Source organism: Equus przewalskii, chromosome 15 (assembly GCF_037783145.1).
Source record: "Equus przewalskii isolate Varuska chromosome 15, EquPr2, whole genome shotgun sequence".
Lineage (NCBI taxonomy): Eukaryota > Metazoa > Chordata > Mammalia > Perissodactyla > Equidae > Equus > Equus przewalskii.
In genome coordinates this window covers 66,178,686-66,201,718 of record NC_091845.1, presented here as the reverse complement: position 1 = coordinate 66,201,718, position 23,033 = coordinate 66,178,686, and the positions used below count along the sequence as shown (strand labels likewise).

The window sequence follows — 23,033 nt, the reverse complement described above, 5'->3', positions numbered from 1 at the left end:
TGTTCTGAAGATGACCGTTCATTTGAAGATGAATGTATTCATGACAGTCACACTGATAAACTTTCTCACAAAGATACCTGTGTGCAGAAAAGTTTTAGTCTAGAGCTAATGGCCGCACTCAGGAGGGCTGACTGAACCCTGACTCTGCAGGGAGGAGTGCTGGTGCTCCCTGTGTTCACTCCTCTTGCGTTTGGAGGATCTATCCATCGGTGCAAGCGGAGTGTTAAAGTCCCCTACTATTATTGTGTTACTGTCTATTTCTCCTCTTATGTCTGTTAATAGTTGCTTTATATATTTAGGTGCTCCTGTGTTGGGTACATAGATATTTACAAGTGTCTTATCTTCTTGTTGGACTGTTCCCTTTATCGTTATGTAGTGCCCTTGGCTCTTGTTATAGTTTTTGTTTTAAAGTCTATTTTGTCTGATTTACGTATTGCTACCCCAGCTTTCTTTCCTTTGCTGTTTGCATGGAGTATCTTTTTCCATCCCTTCACTTTCAGTTTGCAAGTGTTTTTAGGTCTGAAGTGTGTCTCACGTATGTAGCATATATATGGATCTTGTTTTTTATCCAATCGGCCATCCTATGCTTTTTGATTGGAGCATTTAGTCCATTGACATTTAAAGTAGCTATTGATAAATATGTACTTATTGCCATTTTGTACTTTTTCCTGGATGTTCTAGTAGTTTTTCTCAGTTCCTTTCTTCTTCTCTTGCTCGCTTGCCTTTTGGTTGACGGCTTTCTTTAGTATTATGTTTGAATTCTTCTGTCTTAATGATTTGTGTATTTATTATAGGTTCCTAGTTTGTGATTACTATGAGGTTAATACATAGTAACCTATGTATGCAGCAATCTATACTGAGTTGATGGTCTCTTTATTTTGCCCTTTTTCTAAATGCTCTACTCTTTTTACTCCTCTCTTCCCAAACTTTATGTTTTTGACTCCTCTCTTCCCAAAATTTATGTTTTTGATATCATATCTAACCTCTTACTTTGTGTGCGTGTATCCATTACCCTCTTATGATGGAAACAGGAATTTTTAGTACTTCTGTCTTTTGACCTTCATAGGTGATTGATCTGCTACCTTTACTGCATTTTCGCCTTTACCAGTGATTTTATTACCTTTTCTTTTCTTTTTTTTTTTTATAATTTTCTTATTCCTATTTGTGGTCTTCTCTTTCCCACTTAAATAAGTCACTTCAGAATTTCTTGTAAACTGGTTTCTTGGTGATAAACAACTTTAATTTTTGCTTGTCTGGGAAACTCTTTCTCTCTCCTTCCATTCTGAATGATAACTTTGCCAGGCAGAGTATTCTTGGCTGTAAGTTTTTTCCTTTCAGCATTTTAAATATGTCATGCCACTCCCTTCCACCCTGTAAGGCTTCTGCTGAGAAGTCAGCTGATAGTCTTATGGGCTTTCTTCTGTCTGTTACTTGTTGCCTTTCTCTTGAAGCTTTTAAGATTCTCTCTTTATCTCTAGTTCTTGACATTTTAATTATAATGCATCTCAGTGTCAGCCTCTTTGGGCTTATCTTGTTTGGAGCTCTTTGTGCTTCCTGTACCTGGATGTCTGTTTCCTTCCTTGGGTTAGCAAAGTTTTCAGTTATTATTTCTTCAAATAGATTCTCTGCCCCTTTGTCTCTCTCTTCTCCTTCTGGGACACCTATAATATGAATGTTGGTACACTTGATGTTGTCCCAGAGTTCCCTTAGACTGTTCTCATTCTTTTTTCTTTTATCTATTCAGCTTGAGTGATTTCCTCTAGTCTTTCATCCAGCTCGCTGATCCGTTCTTCTGTATCATCTACTCTGCTATGGAGTCCCTCTAGTGAATTTTTCATTTTCAGTATTGTATTCTTCATTTCTGATTGGTTCTTTTTTATATTTTCCAATTCTTTGTTGACGTTTTCACTGTGTTCACCCATTCTTCTCCCAAGTTCAGTGAGCATCCTCATGAGTTTTTGCTTGAACTCTTTGTCAGGTAGGTTGTTTATTTCTGTTTCACTTAGTTCTTTTTCCAGGGTTTTGTCCTGTTCCCTTGCTTGGAATGCATTCCTTTGCCTCCTCATTTTTCCTTTCTCTGTGCTTATATCTATGCATTAGGTGGGTCAGCTACATCTCCTGATCTTGGAGAAGTGGCCTTATGTAAGAGATGACTTATGAGGCCCAGCAGTGTGCTTCCCTCTTGTCACCAGTTCCAAATGTTCCAGGAGTGACCTGTGTGTGGACTACATGTCCTTCTGTTGTGGCAAGGTTGCTCTTGCTGCAGGTGCCCAAGGAGTCTAGGCTGTCCCCCGACTGGCTGGTTGTAGTGCTCAGCTGCGTGTAGCTGCTATGGACCCTTCAGTCAGTTTACTGGGTTTGGGGAGCCCCAGCACAGTTGGCTGCAAGGTCTAATAGTACATTCCTGTTGCAATTTTTCTGTTAAGGGAGCAGGCCCCCATCATGGCTGGTTGTGAGGCTCAGGGGCTTACAACTGCTGTAGGCCTCCGGCCTGCAAGGCTCTTGTTAGCTCTCTCAGGATGGCACAGTTGGGTGGGGTCAGCCTCAGGCATGGGAGCACCCAATTGTTTCAGGCTTTGCAACATGGGGCCAATCCCCCATGTTGCTGTTTGAGAAGCACAAGTCTTCTGCCACTGATAAGCCCTACGGCCCACAGGTCCATACCCACCATCAACACAGTCCTGGCCTGTGCACACTTTGTGACCCCCTGGAGAGGACCTAGTTGCCCCACTGCAGAGGCCCACACATACTCCACCAATGCCCCACACTCTCCACCTGCTCCTCATGCATGCCCTGCCCCACAGAGGTGGACTTACTCACCTGCCTGCAGAGGATCCAGGCACCCAGTTATGCAGGCCAAAATGTTGCCCAAGGGCTTGCTCTTGGGTGGGGCCAGTTCCTAGGGCTGGCTGCCTGCCCTTGCTGAACTGGATTAAATCTGTGCTCTAGTGGTCAGGGCAGCCCCTGGGCTAACAGGCCAGGGGAAGAACTCCCAATGGCGTCTGCCAGCATCCATGTCAGCATGCCTGTACTAGGTCACAATAATGGCTGCAACCAACACCCTTGAAGAGGCCTCATCTCTCACCGAGATGCACCCAGAGCCTATCAGGTGAGTCTCTTTTCACCAAAGGACTGTGCACTTTCCTTTCAGGTGATTTTAGGTTGCTTTCCAAACAGGTGAATTTGTGTGTGGGCCCTTTAAGAGGTGGCTCATTTCTGCTTATGTCCAATAGCTTTCAAGGGGTATTCCCTGTTGTAGTTAATAGCCAGCAAAGCCAGATATTATGAGACTTGTCTCAGTTGCGCTGAGTCTGAAGGATGCTTATAGCAGCAACACTTCCCTGTTCAGGTGCCCCACTCCTCCAGGGAAGGCTGTATACCTTAGGATCGCACCTGGCCTGCAGGCCATGAAGCTCTGCGGCTCACAAAGATGGTTTTTTTCTCTCTAGACAGAAATTTGTGCCTCTTCCACCACAGTCAGGGCTGTCCCTTGTTGCGGGGGTTCTTTTTATCCAGTTTTCAGTTCTCTCTCAGGGATAATTTTTCTAAAAATAGTTGTAACGTGATTCTGTTCGTGGGAGGAGGTGAGTTCAGAGTCTACCTATGCTGCCATCTTGACACCCTCTTGCCTGTGTTCACTCCTCATGTCTTCCTCCCCAAGAGGGCCCTGCAGCCATGAGCCTCCTCTCAAGGGAAAGCCGAGCCAATCCAGAGCCCCAGGAAGACACGGTCTTTCTCCTCTAAATGTTAGCAAATAGACAAGGTGCCAAGAACTGCTGTAGCTGTCTCACTTCTAACCTGGGGAAAGGCCTGTTCTGAGCAGGACAGAGAGGTGGAAAGACTTGGGTCACTGAAGACACTGATGAGCTTCTAAATCATTGATTCTAAGCCTTGACCACACATTTGAATAACCTGGGAAGCTTTTAATAATTACCAAGGCCCAAGCCCCACCTCAGAGATTCTGATTCAGTACTTCTGTTACTGGTATTTTTTAAGCTCTCCAAGGTGATTCTAATGTGCAATCAGGAATAAGAAGTCCTTTGGAATTATGTGAACTAGTAACTTCCCTTATTATCTGAAGCAGTTTGAGTTGGAATTTCCCTTCTATTCAGCTTAAACCATCCTAAATGATGACATTCTCTTTGGAATGAAACGCAAAGTCCAGCATTAAAACAGTCTTTAAATTCAATTAGACCATCTGAGAAATTTAAATCTCAATTCCTGGCAAAAAAATTAAGCCTTCTCATTTACTTGAGAAAAAGATCTTGTGCCCACCCAACCTTCAAACTGAATTCTGAAGACATTCATCAAGGGTGTCAAAAAAGGAGTTAAGTCATAGTAGAGACTGCGGGTGGGTGACTTTGACTATAGACACTGAGAAAACCAACACTCATTTATCCTGGGAAGCAAACAGATAGTAATAGTTTCCTCACTGTCCAGCTGGATGATCTCTAGATGAATTTAAGATTCCTATAAACGTTATTAGCATTACCACATAGTGATGGTACCTTGCTGGTTTCATTCTTATTTTCTTCACTTTCATTTTCAAAAGTATTGTTCTTGATATTTTACGGAATATGTATCTTTATATCATGATGAATGAATAAGAGACACATGTGGAGTATAAAAATATGCTTCAAACCCATGAGACTGCCTAGAATCTAGACTGAGAACATCCTGAAGTTAAGCAATTTGGCAGCATTTCTCACTGTTTTTTCTAAATTGATTGAGGCAGTATTCTGCATATGAGGCCCCTTCAATTTTTGGACTGTGTGGGAGTAGGTGTATGTGGTATCTTTGTGCGGGGCAGCTTAATGATATAATTTGCCAGTTCTTTACACCTCCTTGCTAATAGAACCCTTGAGTTATCTGAGGGGACATACGAAAGAATTCAGATAAATGTTCCAAACTTACATGATCTTGTTTACAATTCTGTCCTAACTTTGGGATAGTCTCCAAGAATAAAAAGGTGATGATGATCAAGAGGTCAGAGTGATTACCTGAAAGTGATCCTAGACGCCAGCCTGAAAGCCCTTGCTGTTGCAGGGACGAGGTATGGTTGGAATGAGTTTATTTAATAAGATCAGACCATCTTTAAGAGTTCATCAAAGAGGCATAATAAGAAAGATAGAAAACTTTAAAGCAGAACAATAAGAAGAAAGATGGTAACAAAAAAAAAGAAAAAGGGAAATAGATAAAGAAAGTAAGGAATCAGAGTCTAGTCAGGAGTCTATGAATAAATGGTGGGGTTGGGATGGGGGAAAGCGTCCCTTTTCATAACTGCTTTTCCAGTTGAAACATTTTTCTTCATTCTTTCTTCTTGTTTTCAAATGTAGCCCATAACTTTTTAGGATTTAATATAAAACTAATTTGTTCATGGCTTAGTAATCATCATACTTTGAATTACTGCTGTTCAAGTTTCTATCTACTGACCTAAGTAACTTTGGAAAATGACGTTTTGGCTGGAAATGATAAAGCTATAGACAGAACCGTACTACGTTGGTAACAACTGAGGGAAAGGAGGGAGAGCTGTACCATCATCTTAAATAAAAAGGAAGTTTGAGAATTTGATTATATTATCTTCTAGTGATCCATAGATTCAAGGTTTTTTAAATCCTCAGCCACATTGCAATGTCAGGGCTGAGAAGGGTCTTGGTGGTTGTTTTTTTCACATTATTTTAAAAAGTTGGCTGTGAGCAACTGTACTTCACAAGCAAACACCCCAGACCAAGGTCAAGCTTATGTGAGCCACACTTAGTAGTCTAATCAAACACCACTTACAACGAGGTTAATCAGATACCTTTGTAATGATAGACATGCTTATACTAAGAGGCGCAATAAAGCATGAATGGTGTACTTTCTGTGTAAATGATTCTGCTTAGTGCTATTCTTATGGTCAAATGAATTTTGTTCTTGTTTTTCTTTTCTCATATTATTTCTTCATGTCAATGCTAACATGTTCTCCTGGTACCATCCAAGTTTTTTTATTTTATCATCACTGCTACAAAATAGAAAGGTCCTGAACTTTTCTAACAATTGCAGCTCCCCCTTGGGGCCTTTACTAACCTAAAACATGTTTTAATTTAATTAGGAAAAGTCACTTCCTTTGAGTGTAGGACTTGGGGAATGGATATTACCTTTGTGCAGAGAAAAATATGTACCTCCTCCAGGCGAACGTAGCCCCTAGACCTGGGCACGCTGCTTAGTGAACAGAGCCCAGGCTCGTTTGAGCACCCACTTGCCCCTTTAACAGGGCTCTTGTTAGCAGTGCACAGACTGCCCTCCTGATGCCCTGGAACTCTGCCCCTTTCTCTCATGCTTCAGGGGTGAGGTTCCTCGTGCTCACCACCTGCATTACTTCCGAGTGTATGCATTCCTGACACCTGGGCATCTTGGAGCAGAAAACTGGGAGGGAAAACAGCAGGTTTCAGGGAAAGAGAGGAAGCCATGGTAAAGGCGCCCAAGCCTCTGACTGACCGTCTGGGCACAGCAGCTCTAGCATGAGGGACAACTAGAAAGGTGTGACTTAGCCTTAAGGTTTCAAGGTCAGTGTGAAGGCTGCCTGTCTGATACAGATCCCCCCTTTTTTCAGCAGACCTGGAATTCCCGACAGAACCAAAGCCATTCTTTCTGGAATTATAGCTCAGTGGATTAAAAATACAGCTTCCTGGAAAAGTTGACACAGGTGTTTCAAAGAATAAATGATGAGACACTAGGGGCAGAAGATTTAAAAGCAGGAAGACACTGTGTAAGAGAGGGTGATGATGCCATTGAGGGGGAAAGAGGAGGACAATCTAAGAGCCTCGACATTTGGCCTCTGGCCTTGGCTGACCTCCATCTGCACAGGACAATTCAAAGCCCTCATTTCCTTCCCTGCTGTGCACATGTGCACTTTAGGGCACAAATTACTGTCCCTAAGGCAATGTGGCATTGAAAGACTAAATAAAGGTCACGTTTCAAGAAAGGTCATTAGAAGGAAGCAAATGCTATCTGTGATACATTTAATTTAGCATGATTCAAACCCAAAGGAATTTCTGGCCAGGGATTCTAAATATTTCTAATTGCTTTGCTTGAACTCGCCCCAAACCATTGTCTATGCTTCCTGGGCAGCGTTCAGCATGGGTAGAGTCTGGCATCTTTGCATTTTACGGAGATGATGGAGATAAAGACAAATGATGGAGATGAAGGCCCAGCATGAGGAGGAGAAGTGTCTCATTCATCCCCAAAGGGCGCCATCTTCACTGTCCTAAAAAGGTATTACAGTCAAGGTTCAGCACTCCATTTCCTATGGTTCTGCTTTCATAGGCTCCTCAGATTTTCTGGTTAAAAATAAATTTACTGAAGCATCAAGACATTTAAAGGTGGTCATAAAACCTGTTTACAAAAGTTAAATTAAAAATGTTATCCTATAAACTGTCAACAACAGAGAGCTCTTTATGATGCTCCCTTTGATGTTTACACTTTTTTGCAATGGAATTATGTCAACTAGGTGAGGCACAAAGATGGAGACAGGAGGAAGGAACACCCCGACAAAGATATATGGTCCACCTTCCTTCCCTGACCTTGAGGGGATGCATTGGCAGAAAGACTATGAGCAAGGTTCATGGAACACTGAATGATTAAATAGAAGCCATGCTTCAAATATCTGAGTTTATTTTGGCCTTAGATTAAAAGTCTTTTCATGAGACTTAAAAGCTGGAAAAACTGATGTCTAAATTCATTTTATATCTGTTTATTCCAATAAACTATATTATATGGCAATTTATTTTAAATGGGACTGTATTTTAATTGGGTTATCATTAGTATTGCTGATTAAACAAGGAAAGTTTACAAATATATATTTATTAATTGAAAAAACCCTACAATTATACACAGTCTACATGCCAACTTTCAAATTCATCTAGAAGTCCATAAAGAAATTCATTATAATCAATACTTTCCACATAATATGTGTTCTTAAGAAGTATACATCACTAACTGAAGAGAAAACCAGTAACTAGGAAAATTCTGGCCTACTGGGACGGCCACTGCCCAATTTCTCTCTTCCAACTACCAGTCTAACTCAAGAGCCTAAAAATCTGCCACTAAAACATCATTGATACAACAGAACCGGTTCTTCTCAAATGCAAATGCTTTAGGGAAGGATTAGATAAACCATCTGGCCTATCAAACTATCTGGGCACATCCCTCCACCTCCTTTCCACATTGTCCTGGATGTCCCTAAACCTCTCCCTTCACCAGAGATTGGTTTAGGAGTGGGCATGGGATTTAATTCTGGCCAACCAATGAGATAGGAAGGAAAGCTGCTGGGAAACTAAACACACTTCTCTAGAAGATGTGTATGTTGGGGAGAGGGAGGGATGACAGGACATCTATCTGGCTCTGTGGAAGCCTCTTGAGAACATGATGGAAGCGAGTTGAGGACAAAAGCCAATACACTAAGGATGGCAGAATAGAAAATTGGTGACGTCAGGCACAGCTGAATTATCCAACTCTAGATATCTCAGGACTCTTGTTATTTGAAATAATAAGTAACAAATTTCCTCATTTGAGATAACAATTTCTCTTATTTTTACCAAAAGCAACTTGATATAATCCAACTATTTCAAATTCTGCCAGAGGATGTAAAGAAGAAAACACCCACAGCAGACATTATTGACTGCCAACTAAATATCCACCACGACTATCTGTCCTAGTAAGGTGTTGGATTTTCATAAGGGAAAACAATGGTCATGTTTAATGGAAGAAGAAATATGTTTCTGGTTCAAGTCTGATCTCTCACAAGAAGCCTATCTAGACCAACAAAGCCCATGGTGGTCTATCTTCTGAATCCATATTATTTATTGTCTTTACTGTGTATATGGCATTAAACCATATAATGCCTCTCATGTTGATGAGTTATATTTTTATTTAGCTTATTACTTAACTTTTGACGTGTTTCCCTCTTCCTCAATTTCACTATAAGCACCCTCATTAGGACTGCTCTCCATATTTCTTATATAATACATCTTAAATTCAAATTTCTAGAACATGACCTAAAGTAGATCAGGTAATGTTCAGGTTGTCTATACTTCGAGAAGTAAATATGAGTGTGCTTTCAAATTTGTTTTCATTTATCTGACACTTTTTGTTATTTTGTTGTGATAAAGGATAGATCAGTGAATATTACAAAAATAAATTCTATTAGTATGACCATGGTATGTGTTCAAACTACCAAATGGCAATGATGAGTGCACATAGGGGTCATGAAGACACAGGATGAGCACTCCCAGTGGTGTTGTAAGCCTGCAGGTGGTGGGTACTTCATTACACATCCTGTTTTATGTAGAGTTTTCCAGCTCTGACAGTTTTGATTTCCTGTGGTTTAGAGAGGATTCTGAACCACGGATAAGTTCGGAGTTTTGGAGGTTGGTATGTAACTATCACAAAGCAGAGCAAAATGTCTTGGAGTTCATCAGGACCTTAGAAAAAATCTTTTAATAGGCTGATGTGCTTAAATACTACAACTTATTCACATATACCAATCAATTTTAGAGTTTGTCTTATATTCAGTATTTTCCCTATTCTTTAACCTTAGCAAAGATATTCTTGGAAAGTGATTTGGCAACAATCATAAAACATGACTAACAGTGCTAAAACAAGTAAAAAATTACTTAACAGTCAGATGAATGATCAACTAAAATAGATTTCTAGAAAAATAAGTATTGGATGTCATTTACATTATCATGCAAAATAAAGCATAAAAAATCAAAAGTATCAACCTTTTCAATTTTTTCTTCAAGACTGAAAAATCAGAGCTTGATTAAAACCTGGGTTTGAATTAGGGGAGCCCTCAAAGCTCTTTTGGGAAACAAAGCAGAGAGAAAATTGTCTTCATGGATAAATACCAATCCTCAAAACAACACTACTGATAATAAAGGAAGGTAATTTTTAAACCTTCCTACTAGTTTGCTCACATTTCAGAAAAGAAGTATAATGCTGTCTTTTATAAACATATGGCACAAAGCTTACTTTGTTACCTCTTTAAAGACTTAGCTGAGATTTGCACTCTTATTATACCGCCAGCAGAGGCATTAACAGGAATAAATGTGATACATCTTCATCTAGAGAAGACAGCCCGTGGATTACAGAAAGGCTTGATATGATACACAAAAAAGCCACACTGAGAGGAAATAAGTTCTATGACCTAATATATGATGCTTGTATAAAATATGTCACACATATATTGATTTTGGAAATCATTTCTCAATGACTAGATTAGAACCATTATAAACAGATTTCACCACACTTAGGTTGACAGCTATGACCAGATTATCTTGGTTTTAATGTCTGTTTTCAATTGCCATTTTAACCTTTTTTTAACTGACATCAATAATTTCTTGACCCTAAGCCACTTTAAAGATCAACTGAGTCTTGAAATCTGAAAGGTATCATATAGATTAAGGCACTGGGGATCCAAAGCAAGAGATGTCTTTGCTTCAATTTCTGGCTACTTGCTTGTGTGAGAAATTGATGATGATGTTAATGAAAAACTATTTTGAACTCTTTTGAGGACATGGAATATCTCCATATCACATCAAACTAGGCTGCAAATGAAAGCAAAATGGGCTCAGGGAAGGCACCCTGTCATAGTCTCTGGTGCCACTGGGACAACTCTGGTGGTGGTATGCGGCTCCCACGGGAGAATGATTCCCAGCTTTGGGCCTGAACATTTTCCAACTGTGCATTGTTAGGCCATGATAAGCAACAATCTCAGCTTAAATCAGTACAAGTTTATTTCTCACTCATATTTCATGTCTATCAAGGGTTGGCAGGTGGGCTCTGCTCACTGTGCCAGAGGGAAAGAGAGGGCTGTGGAAAGTCTTGCACTGGAAATGCATTCCTATCACTTCCACTCACAACTCACTGGACAGAACTAGTCACAGATCACGGGGGACAAGGAGCTGCAATCCTATCAACTGCCTAGAATGAGGGAGAACTGTAATTGTTTGGCAAAGAGCAGTGACTACAATATCTTATTTCATAAAATAATAAGATAACCTATTACTTGGAAAACCATGGGCTTTCTCTTGAAAATTTCTGCCTACTTACTTCTCACAAGTTAGGAAATATATTACATTTTGGATAATAATTTGGCAGTCTGTTTCTTGGTTCACAGCAGGTCTATCCAGAGGGAGTTAGACTTAGACTCTATTTCTATTTTTGCTCAACTTCTCAGTTTTAAGTTACAGTATCACCATAAAGAAGAGTAATTAATTGGTGTTGTAGACTAATCCATATGCCACCAAAATATGATGAAATGCAAATGAAACATGTCTCCATATGCCTTTCTCATTTGTTATTCCTTATTCTCGTTCTTCATAGACATGTTCTTGGTACAGGCAGACATCTCCTAATTTATTATGCCAATACATTCTATTTTTGTTGTAATTTTTAGTTATTTTTAATCTAAGTTTTATATGTAACACTTTGAAGAGTCAAATGGTGCTACAAGGCATGTTATGAAAAACAGTGCACACAGCCCCATGCTCCACTTCCTGCTCTCCAGAAGCAACCACTTTCAATTCTTTTACTCCTATTTTTTCATCTCTATATCTCTAGCTTATATTGCTACTTCTTGATTTTTCTAGAGTAGTATACACTGATTTTCCACTATGGAAGATGAAGATTTAGCTCTACTGACTACCCTCACCTGCTCCCTCCTCTTCCCCATGCAAAAACACAGCTCCCACACCCCATCTGCTCAACAGAATTTTATCATGATTTGATTAGATTAATAGTCAATAGGCTTACACTGTAATGTCTGTAAATTCTAGTCATCGCTCAGTTACAAAGTTTATTATATACTTTCTTTCTTTTCTTGTACACTCTGTTTTTCTTTGGATTACCACTTGTCCTGTGTTTTAATGGCTTAGTTTTTATAAAGTTATCACTAATTCAAACCCAAATGTACCCCTAGTTGTATAAATCTTTCAACTTGTTCAAATATATTAGTCATTCTTCCAATTTCATCTTTTTGGAGAACACTTTCTGGAAGCTTCTGACTTGCTCCAATCTGGGTTGGCTGTTGCTCTCTGGACCTGCTAAATAGCTGTGCTATATATAGTCTTGGGATCTCCCTATATTATTATTCTGAGGACTCTTTTTGTCTTGCTCTGGTACTCAACTTCCTTGTTCTCATGTATTTCTCATTCTCATTTCTTAGAGCACACCCTCCAGTGGATTCTGAGAATGGGTGCATGGGAATAAATTTTTTGAATCTTGACTGTCTGAAAGTACTTTTATTCTACCCTCACACTTAATTAGTTTGACTAGGTGTTGAATCTAGTTTAGAAGAAATTTTCTCCCAGAACTTTGAAGGTATTCCTCCATTGTCTTGCTTCTAGTCTTGCTATGCAAAATTTACAGCTATTTTAATTCCTAGCCCCTTGTTGGAAATCTTCCTTTCCCCCAACTCTACAAGTTTGTAGGAAATCTCTTTGTTCCCAGAGTTCTGAACTTTTTCAGTAATGTGTCTCAGTATGGGTTTGTTTTCACCTGTGTGGGATTTTCTATGGACTTTAAATCTGAAAACTCAGGTCTTTCCTTAGTGGAAAAATTTACTGAATTGTATTTTTGCTTATTTCTTTCCTTTCATTTTCTGTCTATCTTCCTGGAGCTCCTATTTTTTAGATTTTGAACCTCCTGGGTTGTTTCTCTAATTTTTTCTATTTTTCTCTCTTATCTCCCATTTCTGTCTTGTATTCTCCTTTCTGGGCAGATTTTCTCAACTTTATCTTCCAGCTCTTTCCCCGAGTTTTGCATTTCAGATGCCATATTTTAATTTCTAATAGCTTTTGTTATTCTCTGAATGGACATTTTTTCTGAAGGGTTTTTCTCCTGTGTAGACTTGTTTCCTCTCAGTTGCTTTTTTCTGTTTGTTTTTTCTGTCTTTCACTATCAGATGCTTTCCTCAAGCATCTGATGATCCTTGGCTGTCTTGCTCATATAAAATAGTGTGAACTAAAAGCTAAGAAAAGTTCTGTGCTTGGATGGGGCTGTGATGGCTGGGTTCACTGTAAAGTGAGCTAGCCGTTTCCCTGGAGAACGCCTAAGGTCACTATGTTCTTTTTTCTAATTTGTGCCTAGAGGAAACTCTAGGGATATACATATGGGTCTTCGGGGAAGCAAGTTGGGTGAGGCCTGGGGATCTCAAATTCAGTATTTAAATATATTCATCTCCCTTTTCCAGTAGGGTAGTCCCATACTTCAATGCACCTGTTCTCTCTCAGTCCAGAGACATTCCGTTTTACACTTTCCAGAGAATTAAACCTCCAGTCTTCTGCCAGAGTGGGGAAGGGAATCTAACTGCTTCTTGAAGAGACTCCTGACCAATCCTCATGTCTTCAGTTCTACCTTAACCTCATTTCCAGTTTTCGAGCTTCCAGAGGATTTTATAATTTAAATCAAGTTGCTTCTTGGTTTTTACCTACTGCTGACTTAGCATTCAGCTTTCTTAAACTGCTAAGTTACCACTTAACATCTGCTTTCCAAGTAACAAAATTTTGTTGCTATTGTTTTCTATCCCGTTTTCTTATTCCTTGAGGGTTTATCCTTAATCACCCTAACTGTCCTTGGAGTGGAGTTTAGGAGGGAGCAGAGCTAACTGCTTACATTAAAGCTGTCATCTTTATACGAAAGTTCCATTCTGCTTTTCTACAAATTAGAGAATCACAGTTCCTTCACATTGAAAGGGACCCCAAGAGATTATGTAGTGAACTCTTCCCTTCAGGGAGCAAAGTGCGTTGTTTAATTTGCAGATGACGTGGTGGAAGCACCAGGAAGCAGAGTGTCTTGCCCAAGGTCATACAGATAGACATCATGCTGGTCTCTAGTCTATGTACCAGAAATAATTATCCCTCAAAGGTTTTACAGGCATTTTTTCCCCTAATTTAGGATTATTTCAGCAACAGCTAGATCCTTTTCTGTAATATCTTACATTTGCATCCTCTTCCAGTGGGCAGATGAATTCCTCATATTAGAATATTACGTGTTGAACTAGTTATCAAATGTGGCTAAATGTTCTATTTCTTGTGAAGTTGGCTTAAAAAATTTCAGATATGACTAGATTTATAAAGTAGTTGATATGCTTTTGATGTGTCCTTTTGAGCAACGTATACAAAGGATCTTAGAGAGTAATATGCCATAATTTAAATGTAATTTGTATATCTTTTTAAAACAAGTGGTAGAATAATTATTTTTAAGTTTCAAGAAATACTTAAAATTGAAAAAAACAGCGTGGTTTGCTTTAAGAATCTTACTCTATTCTTTAGTAAAATGTTGTATGTTAAATTTTAGGAAAAAACTGGTTTTGACAGAAAGGCATTTGTAGAGGAAAAAAGGATTGAGATTTGGGGTTCAACTTATTTTAAATTGATGCTACCTTTTCCCCCTGTGTAATACAGCCCAAGGCCTTAAAATATTACTAAATTATAACAAAATTAAAATATTTTTGATGAAAGAATTCATTTTAGTCCATAAAAATTTTAAGAGCTTTATAAAACTAGGCACTAAAGAAGCTTTAACAAATGCAGTGCTCTAGAGGAAAATGAAGGATAAAAAGAAAACCGTCCTCAAATACTTACAGATTCTTTTTTGCCCATAGTTTTGCTGTGTGAGCGGGAACGGGAGATGTTGCTAAAAAAGGAATCCTTTTTAGTAGCAGATGAAGGTGGGGAGCCAGTGAATTCTCTTCCTCCAGGCAAACTCTCAATGCTTGGAGATGAACTGAGGTTTTTAGAACTTTGTCCTGTAAGGAAAATTAAGTATCAATAACAAAACACCGGACTCTTTCACTAAGCTACTGAATTTACCGCTTTTGATAAATGATCAATTATGATACTTTGTTCACACTGTCATCATAATGACACAATGGAATATTAAAATGCATGCATTTTTATGTATCAGAATAGCTGCCAATTTTTTAAAACGACGAAGTGCTGCTCTAGTTTTCTACATGTAACTTATACTACACTATACCAAGTGTTGCATACATATAAAAAAACTAAAAAAATCCAATTTTTAGAAATCATAGGTTAAATGACTGGATTTTCCCTTATCTTAACTAATGGAATCGTCCTTAATAATAGAAACCAGAAACTATTATAGTGCATATTATATTGTTAATATCAAAAAAAAAAAAAAAAAAAATCTAAATCCTTCACTAATGTTTCAAAAGAGTCTCTTTCCTTCTCATTAATTGCAGAACAGACATAAGACTACCCTTGGCCTATGGTAGAAGCATCCAGAAAAGGGACAAGGCACAAGTTCACAGAGCCAGCCCTGAAGGTCTAGTGGTTAAGATTCAGTGCTCTCATCACTGTAGCCCAGGTTTCTTTCCTAGTCAAGGAACCACACCACCCATCTGTCACTTGTCAAAGTGTGGTGGCTGCATGTTGCTGTGATGTAGAAAGCTATGCCATTGGGATTTCAAATGCCAGTGGGGTCACCTATGGTGGAAAAGTTTCAGCAGAGCTTCCAGACTAAGACAGACTAGGAAGAAGGACCTAGCCATCCACTTCCAAAAAAATTGGCCACGAAAACCCTGCAAATCGCAGTGGATAAAGCGCCAGTTGTGAGGATGGTGCAAAAAAGAATGGGCAGGGTTCCACTCTGCTATACACAGGGTGGCTAGGAGTCGGAATTAACTTGATGGCACTAAGACAACTGGGTCACGGGCCTCTTTCTAGACCTGTCCCCACATTAGAGGAGGATATTTCATCTGTGATTCCCCAGCAGTGCCTTTTTCCCTGAGAGGTCTGGAGCCACAAAGCTCCCTCCGACAGAAGCAAGGGCTCTAGTGAGGCCTGTGGAGAGGGTGGTGTGGTGTAGAAGGCGGGTATAGAGAACTGGCTGCAGCCAGACCCATGCAGGTCTCACTTACACAATGGGGATACTCCCATGAGATTGTTATGGGCATTTAAGGACCTAGCAAAATACCTTGTGTGTGTATGCATTCATTCAACCATTAGTAAGCGCCAGACACTTATGGGTGCAGGGAGACAGTGGAAACTAAAACCATCAAAAATCCCATCCTTTGAGGAGTTTACTTTCTAGTGAAGGAAGACAGATAAATATACTAGTAAAATATATATGATTTTAGATGGTAGCAAGTGCCATGGAGAAAAATCAAGCAGTAAAGGGGGATGCGAGTCTCAGTCGAATTTTAAATAGGATGGTCGGGGAAGGTGTCACTAAGAATTGAGGTGTACTGACATTTGAGCAAAAACCTGAAGAAGATGACATACCAGCTTTGCAGATAATATGAAGAAACAGCAGTGCAAAGGCCCCAAAGCAGGAACTTGTTTGTCTGAGGAACACCAAGGTGGCCAGTGTGGCTACAGCTAAGAATGAGGGGAGGGGTAGGAGAGGAGGTGTGAGAGCAGGCAGGGAGGCAGGGCTTTCCGGACAATTTTGATTACTTTTACTCTGAGAAGGGAAGCCACTGGAAGCCACTAGAGGATTTGAGCAGAGGAATGACATGATTAGACTTGATTTTAAAAGGATCACCCTGGTTGCTGTGTTGAGAATAGAATTAGGGGTGAGACAGGGCAAAAACAAAAGCAGGGAAATCACTTTTTCCCACTGCAAAGCTCCAAGCAAGCAGAATGATCATAGCTCGGTGGCGAGAAGTGCTCAGATTCTGGACAAAAAAGGCTAGGTTTACTGAAGAATCCAATAGGGGTATGAGAGAAAGAGAGGAGTCAGGTTTAACTCCAAACATTCCAAAATAAGACAGTGGTGATAGTTGTGCATCTCTGTGAATACAGTGAAACCCACTGAATTACATACATTAAAAAGGTGAGTTTTATAGTATATGAATTAGATCTCAATAAAGTGATTCTTTTTATAAAGTTAGCTTCACATTTAACTCCCACCTGTGACTGTAGCAAAGGGCCTACCCATTTCCGCTCATCACGGGGCTGCTCTAATAGGAAATTCTGGCTGCAGTTTCCTGGGGAGCATGCAGAGACCTCTGAGAGGTCTGCATAATGGTCTGACAACATTCTCCCCTCCCAAGTCCTGCTTCTGCCTCTTTTCCTTTCACAGATGTTATTCCCCAATAAACCTTTTGTACTTCCAACTCCAGCTCAGGGTCTGCTTGCTGGAGAATCCAACCTGCAATGGATGATACTGGAGCTGAGCCTTGAAGGCAGTAGAGGTGCCTCTGAGGCTGGGAAAGGAGAGGGAAGAACAGGTCCCAAGACCTAGAAACATCTGGTCTTGACCATCACAGTTCCACCTGGACCTTCCTACCTTCTTTTCTCTACCTCCATCTGTCTCCCACCCTCCTCCAGGGCTTAACTTCCCTGGGCAACTTTTTCATGGCAATGATCTCAGGTACATGGTCCTAGAATGCTGGAGCTGAAAAAGACCTCAGGAACCACCTATTAATTTATTTTCCCTTTTTAAAATTACACCACTACTATGTAAATGCATTTTCACTGTCAACTGGTTAGATGTGAAAACTGCCTTTATAAAAAAAATAACAGCTTTATGAGGATACAGTTCATATACCATAAAATTCACCTTTTAGGGGCTGGCCCGGTGGCGCAGTGGTTAAGTGCGCATGTTCCGCTTCGGCGGCCTGGGGTTGGCCAGTTCGGATCCGAGGTGTGGACATGGCACCACTTGGCAAGCCATGCTGTGGTAGGCATCCCACATAAAGTAGAGGAAGATGGGCATGGATGTTAGCTAAGGGCCAGTCTTCCTCAGAAAAAGAGGAGGATTGGCAGAAGTTAGCTCAGGGCTAATCTTCCTCGAAGGAAAAAAAAAGGGGCTGGCCCGGTGGTGCAGTGGATAAGTGTGCACGTTCCACTTTGGCAGCCCGGGGTTCGCTTGTTCAGATCCTGGGTGTGGACATGGCACCACTTGGGAAGCCATGCTGTAGTAGGCGTCCCACATAAAGTAGAGGAAGATGGGCATAGATGTTAGCTCAGGGCCAGTCTTCCTCAGCGAAAAGAGGAGGATTGGCAGCAGATATTAGCTCAGGGCTAATCTCCCTCAAAAAAAAAAAAAAAAAAAAAAAGAAATTCACCCTTTAAAAGTGTATAATTCAGTGGTTTTTAATATATTCACAAAGATTTACAACCATCACCATCTACTTTTAGAACATCTTTGTCACCCAAAGAAAGAGAAACTTGTGCCCAGTAGCAGTTCTCCCAATACTCCCTGCCCTATCGCCCCTGGCAAACTACTAATCTACTTCTGTCTCTGTGGATTTGCCTTTTCTGGATGGTATATAAATGGAGTGATACAGTATGTGGTCTTTTGTGACTGGCTTCTTTCAGTTGGCACAGTGTTTTCCAGGTTCATTCCTGCTATAGCATGTATCAGTACTTTGTTCCTTTTTATTGCCGATAGTATTCTGTTGTATGGATATAACACATTTTGTTTATCCACTCATCAGTTGATAGACATTTAGCTTGTATCCATTTCTTGGATATTATGAAAAATGCTGCTATGAACACTCAAGTATAAATTTTTGTGAGGACATCTTTTCATTTCTCTTGGGTCTTGAGTAAAACGGCTGGGTTTAACATCTAGAGAAACTGCCAAACTGCTTTTGAAATGGTTACACCATTTTACATTTCCCTCAGCATTGTATGAAGGTACCAATTTCTCCACAACATTGTCAACGCTTATTACTGGCTATCTTTTAATTTTAGCGTTCCTAGTGTGTGTGAAGTGGTATCTCATTATGATTTTTATTTGAATTTTCCCATTTGCAAATGACTAATGATGTTGAGCATCTTTTCATGTGCATGTCTACATTTGTATAGTTTCTATGGAGAAGTGTGTACTCAAATCTCTTGCCCATTTTTAACATTGGGTTATTTGTTGTTTTATTGTTGAGCTGTAAGAATTCTTCAGGGTACAAGGTCCTTTTTAGAGATATGTTTTGAAAAAAATTCGCCCATCCTCTGCATCATCTTTTAACTTTCTTAATGGTATCCTTTGACGCTTAAAAGTTTTAATTTTGGTGAAATCCCATTTACTTATTTTTTTCTTTTGTTGCTTGTGCTGTTGGTGTCATATCTAAGAAGCCAGTGCTTAATCCAAGGTCACAAAGATTTACTCTTACGTTTGCTTTTAAGAGTGTTATAGTTTTAGCTTTTGCATTTAAGTCTATGGTCCATTTTGAGTTAATTTTTGTATATAGTTTGAGGAAGTTGTTCAACTTCTTTCTTTTGCATTTGGATATCCAGTTTTCTCAGTGCTAACTGTAGAAAAGGCTATTCTTTCCACATTGAATGGTTTTGGCACCCTTGTTGAAAATCAACATACCATAAATATAAGGGTTTATTTCTATGCTCTCAACTCTATTCCATTTACGTATGCCCATGTTTATGCCAGTATTATACTGTTTTGATTATTGTAGCTAAATAGTAAGTTTTGAAATTGAGGACTGTGAATTCTCCAATTTCGTACTTTTCAACAATTGTTTTGGCTATTGGGGGTGCTTTATATTTCCATATGAATTTTAGGATCAGTTTGTCAATTTCTCGCAAAAAGACACCAGGGATTTTGATAGGGATTATGATGAATTAGTAGATCAACCTGGGGAGTATTACCATCTTAACAATTTAAGATATAAGCAAAATACACTTATACTGCCTTACATTTACTCTGTAGTTATCTTTATCAGTGCTCTTTCCCTTTGTGTGGATTTGCATTAATGTCTAGTGTCTTTTCATTTCAGCCTGAAGGACTCCTTTTACTATGTCTTGTAGGGCAGATTTGCTAGCAGTGAATTCTTGTTTTGTTTATCTGTGACTGCCTTAATTTCTTCTTCCTTTTTGAAGGATAGTTTTACTAGATATACAATTATTGGTTGACAGTCTTTTTTTTTTTAATCACTTTGAATAAATCATCCTACTGCCTTCTGTTCTCCATGGTTTTTAATGAGAAGTCAGCTCTTTAATCTTACTGAGGTTTCCCTGTACATTCCATAGGTTGTTCTTCTCTTACTGCTTTCAAGATTCTCCCTTTGTTGTTGGTTTTTAACAGTTTGGCTGTGATGGGGTCTAGGTGTGGGTCTCTTTGACTTTATGCTGCTTGGAGTTAACTGAGCTTCTTGGATATTTAGATTAATGTTTTTCTTGAAACTGTGGAATATTTCAGCCAGCATTTCTTCAAATATTCTTCCTTTCTCTTTTCTCCTTTTGGGACTCCCATTACCTGTATGTTGGTATACTTGATGGTATTCTGCAAGTCTTTGAGACTGCTCATTTTTCTTCACTCTTTAGTCTTTCTGTTTTTCAGACTGGATAATCTCAACTGACATAGCTTCAAGTTCTGATTTTCTTCTGTCAGCTCAAATCTGCTGTTGATCCTCTGCAGTGAATTTTATTTTAGTTATTGCACTTTTCAACTCTAGAACATCTATTTCATTTTTTTAAAAAAAATTTCAATCTCTTTAGTGACATTCTCTATTTGGTGAGACACTAGTCTCATACATTCCTTTAGTTCTTTAGACACAGTTTACTTTGGCTTTTTGAAGATATTTATAACAGCTCATGTAAAAGTCTTTTTCTACCAAGTCCAGTGTGTCAGCTTCCTCAGAGGCAGTTTGTATTTACTGATTTCTTCCCTGTCTATGGGCCACACTTTCCTGTTTCTTTGTATAGCTTAGAGTTTTTACTGAAAATTGGGCATTTAAATAAAATAATGTGGCAGCTCTGGAAATCAGATCCCATCCATCCCCCAAGTTTGTTTTTCTTGCTGGAATTTTTTTTTTTAGTGACTTTCCTAAATGAATTTTGCACAGTCTATATTCTTTGTTGTGTATGGCCACTGAAGTCTCTGCTTGGTTAGCTTAGTGGTCAGCTAAGAGACAGAGATATCCTTTCCTTAAATGCCTCGAACCAGTAAGTCTCTAAGCCTTTGCTGGGGCTCTGGGTGTGTTGGGGCATACTTTCAATGCTCCAGCAGGCAGTTCACAATTCGGCTTTAGCCTTCAATCCTGCCTATGCAATGCCTCAAGTTCATCCAGAATTGAGAGATTATGCCCTTTTCAAGTCTTTCCTGGGCATATGCATGATCCTGCTTGGGTGCTGCCTTCTAGAATCCCAGGAATATACTGGAGCTTTTCAAACCCCTCTATGGACATCTCATTTCTCAGATCTTCCTTTTAAGCTTTTTGTTAGCCTCTGATTTTCCTGTTAAGCTTTTGGTTAGCTACCTGTTTGCTTCATTTCCACCTTGGATAGCTGTGATGTTAAATAACTGCCACTGATTATTTCCGATGGATGACCCATGGATAGGGTTTCTCCCTTAGTGAGCTCTGCACAGGGCAAATAAAGACAAGCTTTATGAATGAGGCTTCTCCAGGGAGCTGCTGGACAGGTCAAATAGTGACAATTTACTGGGGATGGGAATTTTAGGGTGCTTCAAATTCATTCTTTCTCCTCCAGTGGTTGTCAGGCTGCTGGTTATCAAAGGTTATCGTAAAGCTGGGGAGAGACAGCAGGAATAGGGCAAGTTAAAATGCCACAAAGCATGCTGTTCCTACTGAGATTCAACCATTTTCTTCTTAAATAGATGCCTCTCAAATTGTTGCAATCCTCGGATTAATTTCTAGAGTTCCGAAAAAGTTGATTTTTGACATTTCTGCTACTGTTCGTATTGCTTTTACAGAGAGACAAGTTTTCAGAGGTCCTTACACTATCATCCCAAAAGTCCTTCCCTGTGACTTGCTTTCTGGATTTAACTTAGTCTAGGAAATTTGTCTTTGTCATGTATAAAAATCCACCCTACTCTTTTTAATGGCTGTGAAGAAAAAAAATTTGTAGCACTCCTGAATAACATTTAGGATTTTTCCAAGTTTTTGCCTTTACAAACAAAGTGACAATTAACAGTCCAGTGAGGTATATCTTTAGGTACAAATAGTTGGCTATTTCTATAAGGTAAATTTATATAAATGGAACTGCTATGTCTAAATGTATGTGCTTTTTTTTGGTGAGAAAGATTGGCCCTGAGCTCACATCTGTTGCCAGTCTTCCTCTATTTTGTATGTGGGATGCTGCCATAGCATGGCTTGATGAGTGGTGTGTAGGTCTGGGCCTGGGGCCCAAACCTGTGAACCCCAGGCCGCCAAAGTGGAGTGTGAGAACTTAACCACTATGGCACTGGGCCGGCCCCTGTACGTGCATTTTAAATTTAGATAAATGATTCTGAATTGCTTTCTCCTAGGATTTTAACATACATACGTGTGTATATGCATATTTATATATATGTATAAATGTAACATCATATATCTTTATTCATCTGTGTATTTGGTTAATCTGATGAAGGGAGAACTTCATGGTGTTAGCTTGACGTTTCCTGACAACTAGTGAGGCTGAATATCTTTTAATATATTTATATAGGCCATCTGAAGGTCCTATGTGCATTGTCTCTGCTCATTTTATTTTTAAAAGCTGATTTAGGGGACTTTCTCCTAAATTCTGGAACTTAGCCCTTTGTATATACGTGTGTGCACCTACATTTTCCTTTATGGCTTTTGTTTTGTTTTTAGAGTCCTCCTTTGGAAGGTGTTTCTTACTCTAAGATGATACAGTGGGAAACAATTTAAGTATTTATTATAAATCTAGGTTTTTCTTTTTCCTTTTATGAATATTTTCTCATTGCTCCTTGGAACTCTACTCCTCACGTAGCTTTTATTGCCTTGGGGTGGTAAAAGATATAGCTAAAACAAAAGGAATGTTTGCTCAGCTTTGAGTTTCAAATTACTTTTAAAAGTCCACAGAAAAAAAGATAAATCTAAGAAGCCAAAGCATTTTGATTCTCAAAAACATGGCTTTTTTTACAAAATGAAATGAAAAACTTCCATCGTTTTCTAAGCTTATACAACTGAATTTATCTGTCCCTTCAAATTTGAATCACCTACCTATAAAATTCTCTGGTGCTAGTGACTTTATAAAGGCATTACAATGATGACTTTTCAGATTTTTTCTCTATTCATTCTTCTATTAAGGTTTTCTACTTCTTCT

General features: G+C 39.2%; 1 protein-coding gene across 21 annotated transcripts in view; it reads right to left on the bottom strand.

The window, feature by feature from the left end:
* Positions 1 to 23,033, bottom strand: part of TBC1D5 (TBC1 domain family member 5) — a 565,096-nt gene that overhangs the window by 41,314 nt on the left and 500,749 nt on the right. For all 21 annotated transcript variants that reach the window (XM_070575957.1, XM_070575968.1, XM_070575969.1 and 18 more), the window contains one exon: positions 14,625 to 14,788. In XM_070575957.1, coding sequence (XP_070432058.1) covers positions 14,625 to 14,788 — 164 coding nt within the window. The remainder of the gene's footprint in view (positions 1 to 14,624; positions 14,789 to 23,033) is intronic.